The 18,979-nt window shown below is 40.6% G+C and overlaps 1 protein-coding gene across 5 annotated transcripts; it reads right to left on the bottom strand.

Annotated features, from left to right (window-relative positions):
• Nucleotides 1–278: 278 nt before the first annotated feature.
• Nucleotides 279–18,635, bottom strand: LOC103706639 (two-component response regulator-like PRR37). 5 transcript variants are annotated; one of them, XM_008790800.4, is made up of 9 exons: nt 18,375–18,635; nt 17,362–17,870; nt 12,388–12,549; nt 12,114–12,247; nt 11,695–11,856; nt 2,532–2,715; nt 2,013–2,448; nt 1,112–1,922; nt 279–667 (listed from the first exon to the last, which is right to left on the bottom strand). In XM_008790800.4, exons 2-9 carry the CDS (start codon nt 17,735–17,737, stop codon nt 560–562), a joined length of 2,373 nt encoding a protein of 790 aa, XP_008789022.2. In that variant the 5' UTR covers nt 17,738–17,870; nt 18,375–18,635; the 3' UTR covers nt 279–559. The 5 variants fall into 5 exon arrangements, with proteins under 5 accessions (XP_008789022.2, XP_017698171.2, XP_038988977.1 ...); XM_017842682.3 differs by having other exon boundaries at nt 17,362–17,863; nt 18,375–18,620; XM_039133049.1 differs by having other exon boundaries at nt 17,362–18,027; nt 18,375–18,578.
• Nucleotides 18,636–18,979: the final 344 nt, after the last annotated feature.

Below are 18,979 nucleotides of genomic sequence, written 5' to 3'. Positions count from 1 at the left end.
CACACAAGGGTGAACTGATAACAAACTCTCAAATTTTTGTATTACAGACTTAACTCAGCATTGGTGACAATCATTTATCGAGCTCATGCTAAACTTCAACAAGTTGTGTGCTCTATAGGCTAGGAGTTTTTTTTTTCCCTCTCTCTCTCTCTCTCTCTCTTATGGTAGAGAAGCAGAGCAGAGGCCCCTAAATAGGCTTGGAGTCTGACATGAACAGAATCATTAAATCATCGTTATGGCCTGCACGGTGGGATGAAACAGGATAACAATAACATGCAGAGACTTTAACAGCACATACCAGGACTGAATCAGGATAACAATAACATGCAGTCTTTTAACAGCACAGACCATAAACACAGTACTGCCAATGTGGCCTTATTGATACGGGCTGATAGATACTCTTCTTTCAAGGGTGACCAACGTCCAAACGGCAGTGATCAAAGTCATACCACACACATCTAGCCCTTTTATTTAGTATATTCTCACAAACCTGGATCCCATGTGCTACCCATCAATGAGCTGCTCTCAACCAAGAAATTTCACTTGCCACCTTGCTATGTCATCTCTCTGCTTCCTGGCCTCTTTGTTCTTGCACAGACTGTCGCACAAACTGTCCACGCACACGGGGCCGCTGCTCTGCAAGTCTCTTCCTGCTTTGGTAACGGACCTGAAAAACCAAAACAAACAAATAGCCCAATTCCATCCAAATCTTCCAACAAAAGGAAAACAAAAGCGAACAATGAAGACAATATGATTGAACACTAGAACATCAAACATAATCTTCACGAGCAGAAGGTTGTCTCCCTAAATTTTACAGAACTAAAAATAGTTGGTCATGTAGTGGCAGATGCACCGTGTACAAACCGGGACTGCTAGAAGACAATGTTTATACTGCTGTTCTGTAAAATTTTGGGAGATCTTGATATCTTCTGTATGTAAATGGCCTGGAAGGCCATGGTATTAGTTTACTGTTAATGACCAACACCATGGTCTATCTTGGGAAAATTAAGTTAGCAATATTGGACGTGTATGCTTATTTTCATGACAATGCAATGTTCATGCTTCTTGAAATGAAACAATGAATATAGACATGCGACAAAAAGCTGTCTACCTTCTTTCCAAAGTTCCTTGCTTTCCTTTTCTGCCTAAATTTCTTCAAGGCAGCCTCTCTCTGCACAAAACGGCTCTGATCTACTCCACTACCGCTCCTGCTTCCACTCCAATTGCCACCTCCAGCCCTGCTCTTGTCTGCAAAACCATTAGCAACCTCCATATTCATTCCTACAGCATTGACAGCTGTACTACTTCCATTCTGCCCATTGCTCCCATGATTGCTGCCTGAATTGCTCCCATTTAAGCTATAATTAGCAGCATTACCTTCCACTGGCCCAGCAAACATATTAGATGACCCACATTGTCGGGCAGCTGCTGCCATGTTCTTGAGAGACAAGTCATGATCTGGTGGTGTCTGCAGTTGCTGCTGCTCCTGTATGCTGCGAGTAACGTGATGATGATGATAGTGCTGATGGTGATGCTGCACTTGAACTTGACACTGGATCTCTCTTAGCTGTCCAATTGATCCAGCTGCTGTCACATTATCAACTTTCTCTTGCATAACTTGCTGAGTGCCAGAGGATTGATATTGCACAGGACGGAAAGCAGTGGCAGGTTGGATACACTTGACTGCTGATGTGGTTTCTGCTTTTTCCTTGACTGGTTTAGAAAAGACATTCTTCGTGGTGGAGCCCATGTCATTGTTGTTACTACTGACATTAGAACCCTGCTTCAGAGGAGCAGCATTTGAATGTGATATCATGTTGTATGTAGATTCCGTCTTCACTGCCTCTGAGCAGTTATCAAGCAGAGAACAGCTTCCTACATATCCAGTAAGAGCTTGATTTGAAGCAGCAGAAGTATGGTACCTTTGGACAAAAACAAAAATTGTCAGAATGCTATTCTTTCTGAAATAGTAGTAGAAAAATTAATGTTCTCATATATTTTTTTTTTCACACCTCGAGAATGCTGACAGATTTGAACGTCTTAGAACATTGCGGTCATCATGAGTGGCAGTTCCATCCTCTCCTGTTGATCTCGGCCTCTTCAAACTCAACTCAAGAGATGGTAACACCATAGACCCATCAGCAGTTATATCTTTGCCTTCCATGATCTTGGAGAAACCATTAGGTGCCTCCGTAAATCCGGTTACCAGTTGTGCATTGTTGCCATTTGCGATGGCACCAATCAGATCAACAACTTGGGTGCTTGGTTCATCAGACACATTATTGCTATCAAGTCCCAATGCACCCTCATTTTTCGGGCCGCTTTCAGGCAATTTGTCCATACTTGAGCCTGTTAACTTGGTGGAAACCTGCTCAGTTGGATATGATTCATGTTGTGTATCTGGATTCCCAGGTACTCCTATCTCCAAGTCTTTGCCCATGAAATCATCTGTAATACAGATCGTAAATTAACCAAAATGCTAGCATCTTGAATACTTAGTTAAGATGAATATTAAGATATAGTTGTCGTACCAGTAGGTTCCTTTTGTCCTTCGTACTCTCCATTGGCATTCATGGGCGCCCAATCATGATAGAATACATCAGGCTTTGGGTGAATGACCTGTGCACAGGTACTATCAGGTAGACTGGCTAACTGATCTGATGGAGACATACGTTGGGGGCTGTCCACCTCCACCGCACGTTTTGTCCAGGAACTCTGCAAGTAATCAAAATATTTTTTAGGCATGTATGAGCATTTTTAGGAAACTTATAACAAAAAACAGGTGCCAAAATGTATCTTTTCCTCGATCAATTTGAATCATCAATACGGTTATGAATTAGATTTTAGATGCATATTGTCAAATGTCTCATTTTCATTGGCATGGATATCCTCGTGAGGTTTCTATAAATATTATAATTTATCTTGTTTATACTTGAACTACCTTAAAAAAAATGTCCATGTGTATAGTTGGAATTAATATCACATAATTTAGACCAAAGTATTATTTGACAGTATAATGATCACATAATTACCTTAACTAATAATGACCATATAATCTTCATTTCAGTCTACTTAGCTACTTATTCACCATCAATCTCTCACCCAAGTTCCTTCTACAGAATTTACTGCCTGATTGAGGCTGCATTCCCAAACAACCTGACTTGCCGACAGCCATTTTTTCCATTTTTTCTGTTGTTATCAGCTATTCTCTTATGGTTATAGAGTGTATGTTAGATGCTTGTATTCTAAGTACCCACATGAAAATGAGGTTGCGGTGAAAAGTGACTATCTCTGAAATATTATATGTGAAAAAGAAGAGAGTGGGTATTCTGCTTGTGAGCCAGTTAGTTTTGAAAGGGAACTTTGAGGGGCTACATGGTTTTGTCCATGAATTTGTTCACAACTGATAATCATAAAATCTGATACTGTCCAAAATATGTTTTGCAAGGGAGACACTCATTTTAAGGTCTCATAACTTGTTAATCTCTCCAAATCTGAAAAGCAGCCAAACAGACCTTTTCATCAAACTAATTTATCCTAAGTTGGTATGAGCTCAGGCAAAGACTTGGGAGGCCCTAGAAGGGTCTTGATCATTGTCTGCTGAACCAGCCCATACCAGCCGGTTCAGCCCCTACCGAACCGGTACCGCCCCTGACCAGTCCGGTACAGCCTTAAAAAACAGTTCCGACCCCTTCGGAGCCGAAACTGAGCAGTTCCACTTTCGTACCAGTGTGAACTGGTCCGGTTCGCACCAGTCGCCGTGCCCACGCGTGCGCAAGCTAGGAACGCTCGGTTCCCCGATAGCGGTTCCCCGAGCTGGGAACCGCGCCCGCGCAGGGTTCCGCGCGCGGGGAAGAGCGCCCGCACATGAGGCAGCGCGCCCACGCGGGGCAGGCCGTGTGGGCCATTTAAGAATGGCATTTAACGCATCCGCGCCTTGATTTTTTCGCATCCGCGGACTTCGCTGCTCTATTGACCGGTTCGGTACCAGTTCCAACCGGTACCGGTGCCCACCGGTACGTCGGTACGATCGGTATAGCGGACCTTCTTTTAATTGTGTGTTAGAAAACATACATGACATCAAAGATAAAATTTTCAAATTGTAGTTGTAGTGTGCATTTGTCCTGGCCCTTGACTTATAATTGAACATGTAATAGTCTACAATTCCTAGCCCTAGCCAACAGGACTGGGGCTCCAGTGTTTTCCAATGGTTAACATCCCTCTCTTAAGGGCTTGCTCTTTAGAGAGGTTCAAAGTTGAAACCCTAGTGGTGGCATATTACCACCATATTGCCCCCCCTTCCTGACCACCCCCACCCCAAACCCCCAAAAAAGGTCTGGCCTAAGTCGAAGCACAAAGTTGTCATAAGGTCTGGCATATTACCACCATATTGCTCCTCCTTCCTGACCACCCCCACCCCAAACCCCCAAAAAAGGTCTGGCCTAAGTCGAAGCACAAAGTTGTCATAAGGTGACCAAGTGACCAGGCCAGTTTAACTTGTTCTCCCAGTAATTCCCCTTTCTTTCTCCGCACTTCTTTACTTTGAGCCTTCCTCTCATTCAATCTTTTTACTAATTTCTTTATACTTCCATCATGATCATGCATATAACTTATTCATTCTATTTTCATATTTTAGTCATTTTTCACCCTTTAAGGTGCCCTCATCATACTTTTTCTGACAGCAAGAACTGATTCTGACACAATTGAATGAGTCCTTCAGTCCAGACATGGCTTATTGGTTTTATGATGACTGAATTTCTGCATTTCCAGTTCTGGTTGTTATTAACAAAAATAACATGAGAACAAATGTATGAACTAATGGCTCGTGAAGTTCAATTGATATGCCTAATTTTTTCAGTTCACTTTGGAAAATTCCATAATCGTATCTCTTCAACTTTAGGCCTAACACCTTTCAATCAATGAGTCCAATTCATGTGCTACATAGACCAAGTTTTATCGCATGAAGGCTTTTCAGAGCCCTTGAGACCGTGAAAAGCTTGTTTTGTAGGATCAGGGTTGCACCGCTCTCTAGTCATAAGAGGAGTGTTGTTGCCCCTCGATGTAGTATCTCAATCTCCATCGCACAATCCTGCTGCTGCTTGAAGACCTTGTGATTGCCACCCAATGTTCTTTAGCTGCAGGGACACAATACTTGTGCTCGAAGAGATTGCTTGCTTGTGGACTAACCTTCATAGTCTAAGGTATATCCTCCCTAGGGGTTTGAGTTCCTAGGATAAATAGAACTGTTCAGGTATGATAACTAAATCTGAAACCAAGAACTAAAAAGGAGAAAATGTTAGTCTACTTATCCGGGAGTTTGTTGGGGAAGGAAGAGGGCGTGGGATCACCTCTCCTTCCCCTAAAACTCCTCCAAGGGAAAAGACTAGGAACCTATGCTATGCCTAAGATATATGAAACTAATGTAGAAGGAATAGGAAAAAGAAACTAGCTAGCATAAAAAAAGAAAAGAGAACTTCCCTAATATGCTGATCCCCTTGGCCAAGCCTTTGTAAGCATCGTCAAGCACTTCACACCCTACAAAATCATTGAAAAAGTTTTAACTATGGCCATCTTGGTCAGGCAAGACCTAGTCTCTTTGCAAGTGTTACTCTCTGCTAGATAACTATGAACTTCTTGTGTACTCTGTGATAGATAACTATGAGCTTCTTGCTGAGAATACTTGATGGTTCTGGTTGTAGGGGGTTGGGGGTATTTACAGTGCCTCCCAGAGGAGCCAAGTTTGTGCATATCCAATATGAGGACTAAAATCATGGAAAAATCAACTTAATTTGTGTGAAAGTTGTAAAAGGATAAACTTTTAGGACTTCGAGCTTGAGTAGAGCTTGAATTTCTTTTGACAACAAAGATGGAACTGCGAGAGCTATTCTAACGGTGCTATTCAAAGAGATGCGGTTAAGAGGCCAACTATAAGAACGATCCAGGTTCTAGAAGTGTAACAACCCAAGACCTCACCCAAAATGGCTAGCCGGAAGGTATTATTTGGGTTCTTTGATCTTGTATAAGTACCCAAGATCTACCCAGCGAATAACCGATGTAGGATTAAACACACGCCCGCACGGATCCTCACATACTCCCCCCGTTCAAGCCCTGACGTCCTCGTCAGGCTAAGGGTTCAAATCTAATCGCAAACACCACAATTGGCCCATGGTCAGCCCCAATGGATCCGTATTGCAGTGTCCCCTAGTCTACATAGGTTATAGACCGGGTTCGCTCTGATACCATTTGTAGCAACCCAGGACCTCACCCAAAATGGTTAGCCGGAAAGTATTATTTGGGTTCTTTGATCTTATATAAATACCCAAGATCTACCCAGCGAATAACTGATGTGGGACTAAACTCTCGCCCGCACGGATCCTCACAAGAAGTTTTAATGATGTGATGGCAACATAATTACCATAAGAACGATATTTGATGGCTCGGATCCTGCTATCAATTTGAGTGGGCTCTGGCCTGAGTCCTAAAAAGCATATGAAGCAATGGATGTGATGCAAGGATGCAACATTTTTAAGGCCCTATTTTGGGGTGGTAATGCTTGCAATATTGTTGCTACTGACACTTGCCTTCTTGTTGGGTGTCAAAAGCCGAAGTGCTTACATGGATGTCTAATAGGCATAGCAATAAGTGAGAAGAATTGAGCGAGCCAACTTTGCTTGCAAAATCCTGGGGGATCACTTTAGCCTCTTTCTTCCTGGCTCCTTACTGATTGCAGTGTCAAATTAGTTTGCAAAAAAATAAATGAAACTTTTTGCAAGAATTGATGGTATATCCTATCTACTATGGTCCTACTGTCAGTCAAACATTGATGTAACAAAACATAGAAAAGCTCGAAATCAGGTGACTTCCAATGATAGAATCGGAGCTTTGGATGCCCAACTGTTAGTACAGATCTAACAGTCACACCAATACCATCAACACCAAATCTGCTGGTCAGGACAATACTGTCAGTACCTCTTCTAAAAATCATGCCAATACCGTAATAAAAATCCAATACTGTTAGTTCAAAGTCACAGTCCACTCCAAGCAATCAAGTGTAGAAAACTTGAAGGCCTATTTAAGGATGTATGCACCCAAAATTTAGGCTAAAATGATGAAAACTAAAAGAAAGCATCATAAAATTCTTCTAGGCATGATGGGACAAAGAGGTCCTATTTCAGTCACCTGTTTTATAGGATTGGTTATGTCGCTTCCTAGTCAATGGTGGAGGATTGCTACGCCATTTGATATGTTGATCTTGCAGGATCCAACTGCTGCATGAAGATGCATGATCACCACTTGACACTTTTTCCGGCCGCCGAAACACCCTGATTGCCTTGCAAGAGATGTGTTGTTATAGTTTCTATCCCTCTAGAGAGGGGTATACATAGCCTAGAGTCTTGAACATGGATAGGAGAATAATTGAACGACAAATTAGAGAGATTTGGGTGCGGATTTTCAAATCTAGAAACTGAAAAAATAATTGCTATGATGCTAACTTGGGAATTTTGTGGGGAAGGGGGGGGTATTGCAAAACCCCGCCTTCCCTTAAAAGCCCAAAAAGAGCAGGAACAAAAAAAGCTAATGCATATTGTGCCTAAACCATATGAATAATGCAATAAAATCAATCTAAGTTATACTAGATTGAACTAAAAAAGAAAGTAGAAAGAAAAAGGGCCTAAGAATTCCCTAAGACAGGCAAAAACCCAGGCTAAGACCCTTTTTTGAGCACCCATTGGGTCCTCCACACCCTTCAAGATCGTTGAAAAAACTTAATTATGACTTCCCTCAATGTAGAGAAGCCTTAGTCTCTCAGAGCATGCTCTTACAATCTCCTTAGCAAGAGTTTTTGTGGAGATTCCAGTATTAATATCAGCGGTAAGAGCTTGGGGGTCTATATAGTGCCTTCGGGGAAGGCCTAGCCTTTGTGTATCCAACAAGGCTCTCTAGACCGATACTAGGGGTTGTACAGGCCAGCTACTAGTTTGGTACAGTATAGATATGTATTGTACTAACTCAAGGCATACTAGAACCATGGAGAGAGGAAGAAGGGCGGGAGACAAACAGAGGTAGAGAAAGAGAAGGAAGGAGAGAGAGCGAGGAGAGGGTGAGAGAGGAAGGGAGAGCGACAAGAGTGGGAGAGGGGTACCTATCATCGACTCGGCATCAACAATGTTGTCGGCGATAGAGAAAAGCCAAATACCTTAGTGACAAGAGTTTTGACCTCGTGAAGGACCGCAAGCAAGAAGCTCACATGAAGCTAGCAAGATGAAGTGAGAATTAAGGTGGAGAATTAGAAGATACTTGAGCCAATTGTGCCCTCAAACCAAGTTGAACTGCTTGAAATTGAGTGGAACTTGACGGTTTTGCTTGGTTCGGAGTGGTCCGGGCCAGTTTGTATTGTTTCCTGAACCTAAATATTGAACCAACTCGGTTCCGCACCATTTTGGGTTAGTATGCCCCGAACCAGGTGATTCAGATCATCAGACAGACATTAGTATCCAATGTGAAACTAACAAAAATAATCAAAAATCATGAAAAATTCAAAAAAAAATAATATAAAGAAATTCAGGTTAGAGTTAAGCTAGAGCACTTTTTGGTGATTAGGGCTAGAGAGGGGCTAGGTCGGCCCATGGCCCATTGGGTTGGGCTGACTTTGGGTTGAGCTCTAAGCTTGCTTGAGAACATTCTAGGTCAGACTTGGTCACAGATCCAAAGCCTAACTCAATTTTTGGCCAGGTTCATGTCTAGGGTTAACTTGGCTTGGGCTCGAAGCCTAGCCCGAATTAATAAGCTCGACATGGCTATGCCTAAACCCACTTATCTTAATCCATGAGTCAGACCTAGGTTTGAGACCAATTTCTTGAACCACTAACCTCTCACCTACCTTATCCTTCTAATCCATGATGCATGCCCTAATTTTCCTGAAACCTCTCCTCTTGGCCTCTAGTACAATGAAGGTGGATGGGGTAGTCAGAGCCTCTCTTCTCTCTCTTTTCATTTCTTCGACATCTTCAACATCTCGCTCCACCACATCCACTCCTTACTGATAAGTTCCTCGTCCTCCTTTTCTGCTCGCCACTTGCCTCCTCCAAGATCGTATATCCTTGAAGATTCGCTGCTCTGCTAGCCGCCTCTCCCTCCTCAGCGCCCTCGACCACTGCCAGGTTGTCCATTCTGCTAGCTACATCTCCCTCAGCCTAGACCCTCCACGCCGATGGCCCATCTCCCTTCGCCCCCCGGCCCCCTCTCCCTATGCACTACCCTCGATCGCCTTTGCCATTGAAGCCCTTAATGGTTGCCCACCAAGGCCCTCGTTGATTCCCTTCCCTTGACCTTGGCACTCACCATGACTGCCCCACCTTCGTTGCTGCGCCTTTGCTACCCTCATTGTGATCCTTTGAGGTGATCGAGCTTATTCAAGTCAAGCCATGTGGGTCTTCATGCTAAGCTTGGGTTGGGGCTCGAGCCTTATCCCAAAAACCCCTCTGATTGGCTTGATTCCCTCTTCCAATCACGAGAAGCGGTTGATCGCCACTGAAAAGCAAGTTTTTAGGCTTGGGCCCAGCCTGGAGCCCACAAATTTTCATACCAAGCTCAGGCTTAAAGAAACCCAACCTGGTCTAGTTCCAGCCCTCACGATGATAAGGATCATGTTGTTAGAAGGTATCCAACTACAATTATTATGTTGTTAGAAGGTATTTGATAGCAGTTATTATGTCGTCTGAAAGAGATCGGACAGTGGAGATGCGCCATCAGTAGGTTCCCTGTTTATAAAAGCTTGAAGCATTTGATGGTGCAACTTGCATCACTGGTTGACTTCTAATAGCGTGAATTTTACTTTCAGATATCCTTGAGTGGGGCTTCTTCTAGCTTCCCCTATAGAATCAAATGTAGCATGAATGCAATGTGGAATGTAGTGAGATTGGGCCCTTTATCCTGAAGTGCTGGATCCTGGGGCATCATCATAATGGACATTTGGTCTTTCTATGGGATGTCACAAGCCAAGGTGCCTACATGTGGATCTGAGTACTTTTAAGTGGAACCAAACACACTGATATTCATTTGGTGGAGAGCACTCTTAAGACACAATACATAAACTCTTGGCAATTAACAATTTTCTTAACTACTTAACCCGGCACTATATGAAAGTCACTACTTAGCTTTAAACAAAAAATATACAATGAAAAATAGAATTATATTTCCAGTGGAACTCAAATTTCTCTTTTTCTTACTAGGCTCTGTACTTTCAACTTCAGAAGATCTCAATGCCTAGTCAAGTCAAAATTATTATTGCTTCTTTTTAGATAATATATTATTATCTTAATAAATCAAATTACAATCTATTGCATAAATAGTGAAACCTATTTAACTCCTATAGAGTCTTCAATTCTTCTTAAGAATCCCTTTTGTAGGTAGTCACCCCTATCCAAAGGGTGATCATGAAATCTCTTCTAACACATGATATGAACTTTTGGTTCTATTCTTTAAGTTCAATTCTGAATACTGTATTGCTACTATTCATAGCATATCATCTTTATACACTGATACAAATTGACGACGCTTGATGTAGGTTGATATGCATGTCCCTCAAGAGATGCAAGGTGTTTATCATTTTGACACCCTATCATATGATACTTTGATGTATGACATGCTGAAATAGGACATTCTAATCTTTTCTATTTGTGCAAATCTTTTTGTTAACGTTACACCATGTCTGTCCGACATTTGATGAAAATGAATGGGCAAGTCTTGATATTGGAAATGAATCCATCAATGTTGCGCAGCCATGATAAATCATATGGGCAAGTCGTTTCTCCAACATATAACAACAAATATACACCAAACATAACTGGAAAAAAATCTACTAGTATCACATTACCAATTACTATATGGACAAAAAAGTTTGGAGGTAAAATTCATAGTTACTCCTTAAAGAGGCACAGAGCATACATCCATAATCTGTTTCTTATGTGTGAACTGACCTGGGGCAGTATATAGGTCAATATAGTACTATCTGCATTACATTAGGTCAAAATGATCGTCATTTAGTGCTGTCTGTCATTTACATGTAAGCAGCCTGGTCGATTATCATAATAATAAACATCACATTCTCAATTCTCATAAACTTGGTTCTAGTGATTTGGAAGTAAACTGTAGGTCAAATTAGTACACTAGAGATAGATGTATAGGCATGCATATATAAGTCAATGGTCAAGGGACTTGCTCCATTAATTTGTGAACATCTCAAGAGCCAAATAGTCTATAACTCATCTTAATTTACATTACAGTTGTAATACTAAAAGTTAGGATCCTATCAGGTGCCCTACTTCATTTGATGTATGAGAAATGTAAAAGGAGCATTTGAAGGGAGCAGCGTCGCTGAAAATGTAGACTTTGAGAGAAACTTCATATATCGTATGAAAACAACACAACAGGAAAGTAGTAGTTTCAGAGATGATGTGCAGTAGACAATATTGAGATCAGATTTAAAACTATAGGTAAATTTTAGAAATCAAGAGAAAGCTATGAAACATAACGTTAGTAAATAATCTTTTGTTGATATACTCAAGCTAGAGATAAGGGACAAGTCCAACAAAGTTCACCTTGATTAGATTGGACGATTCATAAATAATAGTCATACTTTAAAAAAAAAAATGGAAACATGACCGATAAATGAAGGAATTGTAAGCAGTGTACCTGAGTTCCACTGCCATTATCACTTCCATCCCTAACATTCAAGCCAATGCTCCCATTGTCATCATCGCCATTGCTTCCACTATAATTGTCAGAGTCAGCAGCACTCTTTGACTTAACAGATTTTTGGGTTTGGTTGCCACTTTCACTACCACTACCGCTAGACTGAGATATAGCAATAAAGTAATGCAGTTAGAAGAGGAAAGTAAAAACAAATAATCAAAACAAAAAGATAAAAGAGAATTAGAAAAAGAAGAAAACCAATAACAAAGAGATTTGATGGATGAAAAATATGACCATATCATGACTTAACCAATGGCATTTCCTGAAGACACTACTAAGAAACATGAATCCCCTTAGTCTATGCAATAGAACAGAAGACAATAAAAAAAGAATCTAAACAGTACATGATAGAAACTTACACTGTGATATCTCCTCCAGATGTGTTGCCAAAGGTTTTTTAGCTCATTCTTGCGAATAGGCTTCACTAAAAAGTCAACTGCACCTTTTGACAAACATTGAAAGACTGTACCCATAGAATCATTTGATGACATCACTGCACACAAAGCTCATCAGGTGTAGCAGCTAAATGTACCAAAGTTAAGTAATGTGAAAGAAGCATAGTTTGTGATATCATAATCTCAGTTGAAAGAAACATAATTTAATGTAGTCAAGTGATGGAGAACGAGTACTCACTAATAACAGGAATATTCTTGCAAGTTCTATGGCTCATGATCTTGCTTAGAAGACCAATGCCAGATAAACAAGGCATGACTACCTCAGTCAAGACAAGGTCAATATGATTTGTAAGATCTTGTAAGATTTTCCACGCTTGTAGGCCATTTGCAACAGCAGTTACTGCCAAAGGATGAAGAACAGTCGGGAGTGAATGTAATTATATGGAAGACATGATGCAAGAAACCTACATCGGATAGTTTCTATTTTAGTAATTATTGAAGTTCAAATATTCTACAAGCCAAAATTCTTGAAATTCATATTATTCAAGATCATGTAATAATTGAACTGATACAACATATGATAATTATTTAGTTGTTTGAATGTATTTCTTGAAACATTCATGCAATGATTATGTCTTAGAACTTTTTTTTTTTTTTGAGAATACGCCGGAGCCCCACCGAGGGAATACCACCTGTTATATAATTAACAGGGGTGCACCGCCCACTATACATGGGGTGAGATCAAGAGGAAACACTTTTTAGAACTCAAAACGAAGACCTTACCTTTTTTAAGCGGAAGAGTATGATTCCCAACCTTCCTAGATACTTGGAGATTCATTTATGAAGTTGCCATCGATAGTGACCATCAACTGGATCTCAAAATCGGGCACTAAATTGGTTTGATTACACTGTTATTATATAATGCTACTATTTTATTTGCTAGCACGAAAGAGGGTCATCTTGTACCTTCATAGCTTTGAAACAATACCAAAAAGTTCAGCCAAAATATATTAGGCTGTTTTTGAGGGACCATCTGAATCTTTAATATTGTACATTTGAATCATTCTACTGGTATAATGCATATTATTTTTCCTTGATATGAAGTATATAGAAATAATAATTCAATTGAATCTCCTTATACTATGCCATGTCACATCTCGCAATTGTTTCTCACCATGGGGAGGTTCCTTTCTATATAAATGAATAACAATAGTAGTCCTAACAGGCATATATACAAACAATAATAGTCTTAAAAAACAATCATGGTACTGGAAAAATGTTTAAAAGAAATCCTTATTAGGCTCCTCTACTGTTTAAATCAGATAGAAAGGGGCACAAAATTTATATATGATGGATTCTGATGCTGGGAGTGCAACATCTTAAGTGAGATACTAGGATACTTGAACGTGTATTGATGACACATGTAGCATGACTTGAGATTCTGCTATATGAGGGATAAACCTTAATGAAGATTCCATCTGCAGAATAACTGGGAGCTGATAGAAGAAATCACTGCTTCTACATATCTGAGATGCTACATATCAGATTCCTATTCAGGAGCACAGCATCGTGCCTTTCAGCAGTTCATTTGTTTATACCTAAAGGAGTTGGTTAGTGATGATGATAACAGGAGTTGACATAAGACCTTTACATCAAGGAAGTTGGCCAGGCAATGGTCTCTGCATTAAAAAGGGAAAAGGAACAAGAGTTCCCAAAATAAATCTTGAAACTTCTGGAGCAATAATATTGAGATACGAACCTCCACTATAATAGATAAGGATAGCGTGCAAATAATAAAGCCATCTCAAACTAGCAAAAAAATCTGTCAGCAAGAGTTTGCTTGTACACACTGCACGTGGTAGCATGAATCTTGTCTATGAAATGCTTGGTTGGTTGAATGTAAGAAATTGTTAGCACAGTGCTTGTGACACCCCCATGACCAAGAGAAGGTAATGAAGCCAATTGAATATGGCAATAACAAAGGCCATCACTTGATAATCGGCCTCAAAGCTTGAGTAGTTTTTATTTTTATTTTTTGTGGTGAGGTAGGGAATTTGGAGGAATCCAATAGGATCCATAATATTCTTCTCCTCGATGAGAAAAGGCCAGCAATTCCCATTAAATTCAGCAATAACATTTGATTGCAAGAAGAAAAGAACTCGTTTTAATTAACTCAAAAAATTAACTCAAAAACATATTAAAAGAATAAGCATTAAAATTAGTATGTATAGAACAACAAAACAAACAAGCCAAATCACCAAAAAAGCCTTATTTTGAGTACGAATCTTATCTTGAGCAGATATCGCAACTAAAACAAAGCTCTGCCCATGGACTAAAAACAAATTATCCTATGTAGAAAACATCTAGTATCTCCAAATACTGTTTCATGTTAATTTCTTTCGTAAGCATGAGACTGACGTAAAGTTCATCAAGGCCAAATGGTAAATTATTTCGTGATAGGATTTTGATGATGGACATCCACCAAAGTTCTGTGATATGGGAAGAACTCCCATTTGCCAATATCTAGGACCGTGCTCCTTACCTTGGCAAGATATAGGCAAAGGACTTGAAACAGCATAAGCAGCTAAAAGTGCATGGGTATGCTGACAACAGATCCATGCAGATGTCCACTTTATGGAGCTCAAAGCCAAAGGTCTGATCTTATGCTAGAAAAAACCACCATGGAATTATTAGGCACCACCATCTTGACATTGAAACATTTATTCATAAAACTCATGGAATACCTAGAGATTATTGTAGTCATGCACCCTAGAAAACCATTTTCAAGAGCACTTGAAGTATATACTACGAATGGTAGCTATACATCAGCACTAACATCATTAATTTAGACCGTGGCTAAACAAGAGATTAAATATGGCAACTATTTTTGCCTTTTGACACTTCGACTAAGCATCCCACCTAATAAGGTTTCATGAACCAGGCATTTCAAGTCATATTGAACTGAACCGGCTAGTCAGGATGGTATGGCCACACAAAATGAAACAGCATTAGAACTAGCCTAAACCAGACTAAATTAATTAGTATTGTCCTGTTTCAAATCATTCTAACCTCGTTCAGCATGGTTTCGGATGGTTCTAATCTGCTTCACCCAGGCTGATCCAAGCCCTTTTACAAAACCCCAACCCCTTGTGTTTGATCTCTATATCTCTCTCTCTTCTCTCCTCTTTGAAACCCTAGCCGTCATCCTCTCTCGTGCCCTCTCCCCCCTCGAGTCCTCGACCTCACCTTCCTAATCCCCTTCTTGTCTTCTAGCGATGATGCCATAGGGGACCTCGTCGACAGCTCCAGCACTGATCAACAACCTCCAACTTCTAATCAACAACCACTCCGGGCAAGCTCTACAACCCGATCGACGATCTCCAGCCCCGATTGAAAAGCTCTAGCCCTTGATCATAAAAAAGAGGCTGCATAAAAGGAACAGCAATTATCTTTGAAGACAAAATTTACAAAATTCATATTAGCCTCTATTCAACTAGTAAAAAGACAACTACTTAGCTGGATAAAAATAGAGATGAAGTTATAACAACAAAAGGACCAACAAAAAAACAGAAAAATTCATCTGAAAAATCAAAGTTTGCTACAAACATGATAACTCTTAATAAATAAGAGAGAAGACAGCACTTTCATGAATTCTCGGATAAGACTGAAAGCCAAGGAAGGCGACAAACTGAAAGCCTTGAAAATGTCAGGCTGAATACTTTAGATCACAAGGAAGAAGGCACTCAGATAAGGACTCTGTATTCCGTAGAAGAACCAAATCTTATAACAAGTTTATATAAGAATTCAAGGAAGCTTAAGAATAATGTTCCCTAGTACACTCAACAAGCCAGCTTATATCGACCTCATTCCATGCATTTATTTCCAGCTCTTGGTTTGGCATTACTACATAAGCCTTTTATTAATGAATAATAACTACAGGAGTGATATTTGCTGGCAGTGCAATATATAATCAAGTATCATTTGATTCCTTATCACCCATTAATTACAGGATTGGTGAACTTTCCTCTGACACGCCCTATATACAGTAGTATAAATGAGGATAATAAAAAAAAAAAGGATGTAAAAACTACACATGTATATGATATAGTATTTTCAACATCTACAAAAGCCGAATTCTATATAAAAATAAGATGTTTCAAATATCGAAAATCCTGTTTGTTTTTTCAGATATAGTAATGTATTCAAGTAACAATAATATATTTTATCATCAATAGTACCATGGCGAGCAATAAGACAACCAAATATCTCAATAGTCACATGCAACTATAGTTAATCTTCCTTCACCAAAACTTACTACTTACAATCTGTAAATGTGTAAGCAAAAACAACAGAAATTAACAATTAAACACCAAGAAACAGAATGAAATTAAAAAGATGACGTCTTATGCCCAACTACACTAGGAAAGCAAATTATATAAAGCATCCAACAGCAGTTAGTCCTTTTTTTTTGGTAACACAGTTAGCCCTTTTAAAACAGAGAACCCAATGTATATATAGGGGTGTCAAATAAGCAGATCAGCTTGAGCTATGCTCCGGCAAGAAAAGCTCAAATCAAGCTCGGTTTGAAGCTAAACAAACCAAGCTTGAACTAACAAGCCAGGCTCAAAATTAATTTCGGGCCAAGCCAAAAAAATCGACAACTTGATCAAACTCAGCTTGATGAGGCTCGAATATACTTAAATTATTTATATTGTATATTTCATATATAATGCATCATTAGATTAAAGTTTTAATTGATGTATTCTTTTATTCTTTGGATCAATTAAATATTAATTTAGACCCGAACCAAACTTTGAACCAAAGCTTGAAATCAAGAATCAAGATTTCATTTAAGCTGAAGCCAGGCATGATCTAAACACAAGTTGATTTCAGCTTGATTAAGGATAATCAACCTGATCAAGCAGGCTCATGTTCAGCTTGATTTGAAGTTAAGCTTGTATTGAGCTTGAAATAAAGGTAAATAAATCAAGCTTGATCTTGGAACTCAAGCACAAAATTAATTTCAAACCAATCTTGATCAAGCTCGGCTCGATTACAGTCCCATGTATATAGCAAAAACAGAACAGTAGTTAATGCTTCACAACAAAGTCAACAGTTCAGCATGCAAGTAAATGTATCAGTTGAAAGGAATATAAAATTCTGTGCAGATTTTCCATATAGGGACAATAAAAATAAAAGTTAAGCTGCTTACCTTCGTAGCTACAGTTACGGAGCAATGCACCGACCACTTGCCGGGTGGAATCATCATTCTCTACGAGCAGGACCTTCAGTGTTCTAACAGAAAGAAACCTCTCCCATTGAATCATTGGTCCTGGTGGCTGCTGCTGCTGCTGCAGTTTCTGTGGACCAGGCTGATGTGCCAGGGGGGCAGCCACATCACGTTCTTGGTTGTAGTTCAAATCTTGTGTGACCTCGTTAATCCTTGACTCATCTTCTTCTGAAAGCCCCTGGCCCTCCCCCACAAGGCCATCCCTAACTTCCTTGTGCTCATCACGGATGTGATAGTTTAGTTCCGCCGGCCCTTGGTTCTCAGCCCCATGAGGGCTTGCTTCATCAACACTTCCCATCAACCAGACTCAAAATGACCAATAATGGTGCTGGAATGAGCAGTGGAAAACGCTTCCTTGTCCAAGAAGAGAACGCACACATTCCGTTGCCTTCAAGAACACCACCTCTTGACTAACAACTCCGACCTACGAACTAGATCACATAAGCAAAGAACTGAGTCTAATGTCACGACAATATTGGAGAAAGAACCTTCTCTGATGAACCCAATGCCCTAGAAATCACTCTCTCTTAGATTTAACCGACACACAGCAGCCGTTACCCAGCTAGATCTCTAACTCACATTCAAAACCTAAAGATTCCACCAACAGAGGCAAGTTGTTAAAAGAAAAAAACGTTTCAGACGCACATGATGCCCAAGAAATCACTCTTCCCCATTGTTCAAGAAACAGGGCACTTATGTAAGATTACAACCCTAGTTCGCCTCCAAACCACATGCATCCATCGATTAAAAAGAAAAATGAAAGCACAAAATAGTCAGAAACCAAGAATCACGGAGACAAGAGATCCCAACAAACAAGGGTTTAAGCCAAAAAAAAAAAGACACGAAAAGACCCAAAGAATTCGAAATCGGTTCAAGAACGAAAAAATCTCCAGTTCCTGAAACAAATCTAGAGAGGAAAAACAAGATTCGTATACCTTCTTGCCCGATCAAAGTCCAGGCTTCTGCGAGGGGAGGAGAGCAAGAACCCGGCGGAGATCCAAGGTGCTGCGACCTCCGCCCGAGATCAAGAAGAAGAGAGGAGAAGAAGAAGAAGAAAACGATTGGGAGAAAAGAGCAAGAACTGCCTCGAGTCTTGGGGGGGTAGGAGTCCCAAATCCTACTGAACAGAGAGGAGCGCCATGGCTTGGGAGTTTTGAGGAAGATATCCCAGGCTTTGGGGGAGGGGATTGGTTGGGGGGAGAAATTAGGCTCGGTCCGAGCCGGGGGTGGTGACGTGGATCAGATGGCGGTGGACAGCGCCCGGTGGTGCGGAGGTGGGACGGGACTCGTCCGACGTGGCCATCCCCGCTGGGCAAAATCAAAAGCCAGAAGCTAACGTTCCCGTTCCGCATCGCGGAGGATCCTCCAGAGTCCAGATTGGCTAGTGACCACGTGGCGCCATTCGCAGCGCCCGCCGTCACTACCTGTTAACGGATAAATAAAGGGCCGGCACCATGCGGTTGGTCGGGATTCTCCCAGGCCCCGGCCCTACCATGATCGAGGGCGTCGTTTTCTCCAGATCGCTCTCCGGGCCCACGCG

Source organism: Phoenix dactylifera, chromosome 13 (assembly GCF_009389715.1).
Source record: "Phoenix dactylifera cultivar Barhee BC4 chromosome 13, palm_55x_up_171113_PBpolish2nd_filt_p, whole genome shotgun sequence".
NCBI classification, from domain to species: Eukaryota; Viridiplantae; Streptophyta; class Magnoliopsida; order Arecales; family Arecaceae; genus Phoenix; species Phoenix dactylifera.
This window is presented reverse-complemented; position numbering and strand designations above follow the sequence as displayed.

What these genes read in the sequence shown, in the direction of transcription:
- LOC103706639 (XM_008790800.4), bottom strand. Translation starts at nt 17,737, where the DNA reads ATGGGAAGTGTTGATGAAGCAAGCCCTCATGGGGCTGAGAACCAAGGG. An exon ending in CAAGAATATTCCTGTTATTA is followed by an intron (nt 12,248 to 12,387) that starts GTGAGTACTCGT and finishes CTTTGTGTGCAG; the next exon opens with TGATGTCATCAAATGATTCT. An exon ending in TCTGGAGGAGATATCACAGT is followed by an intron (nt 11,857 to 12,113) that starts GTAAGTTTCTAT and finishes GCTATATCTCAG; the next exon opens with TCTAGCGGTAGTGGTAGTGA.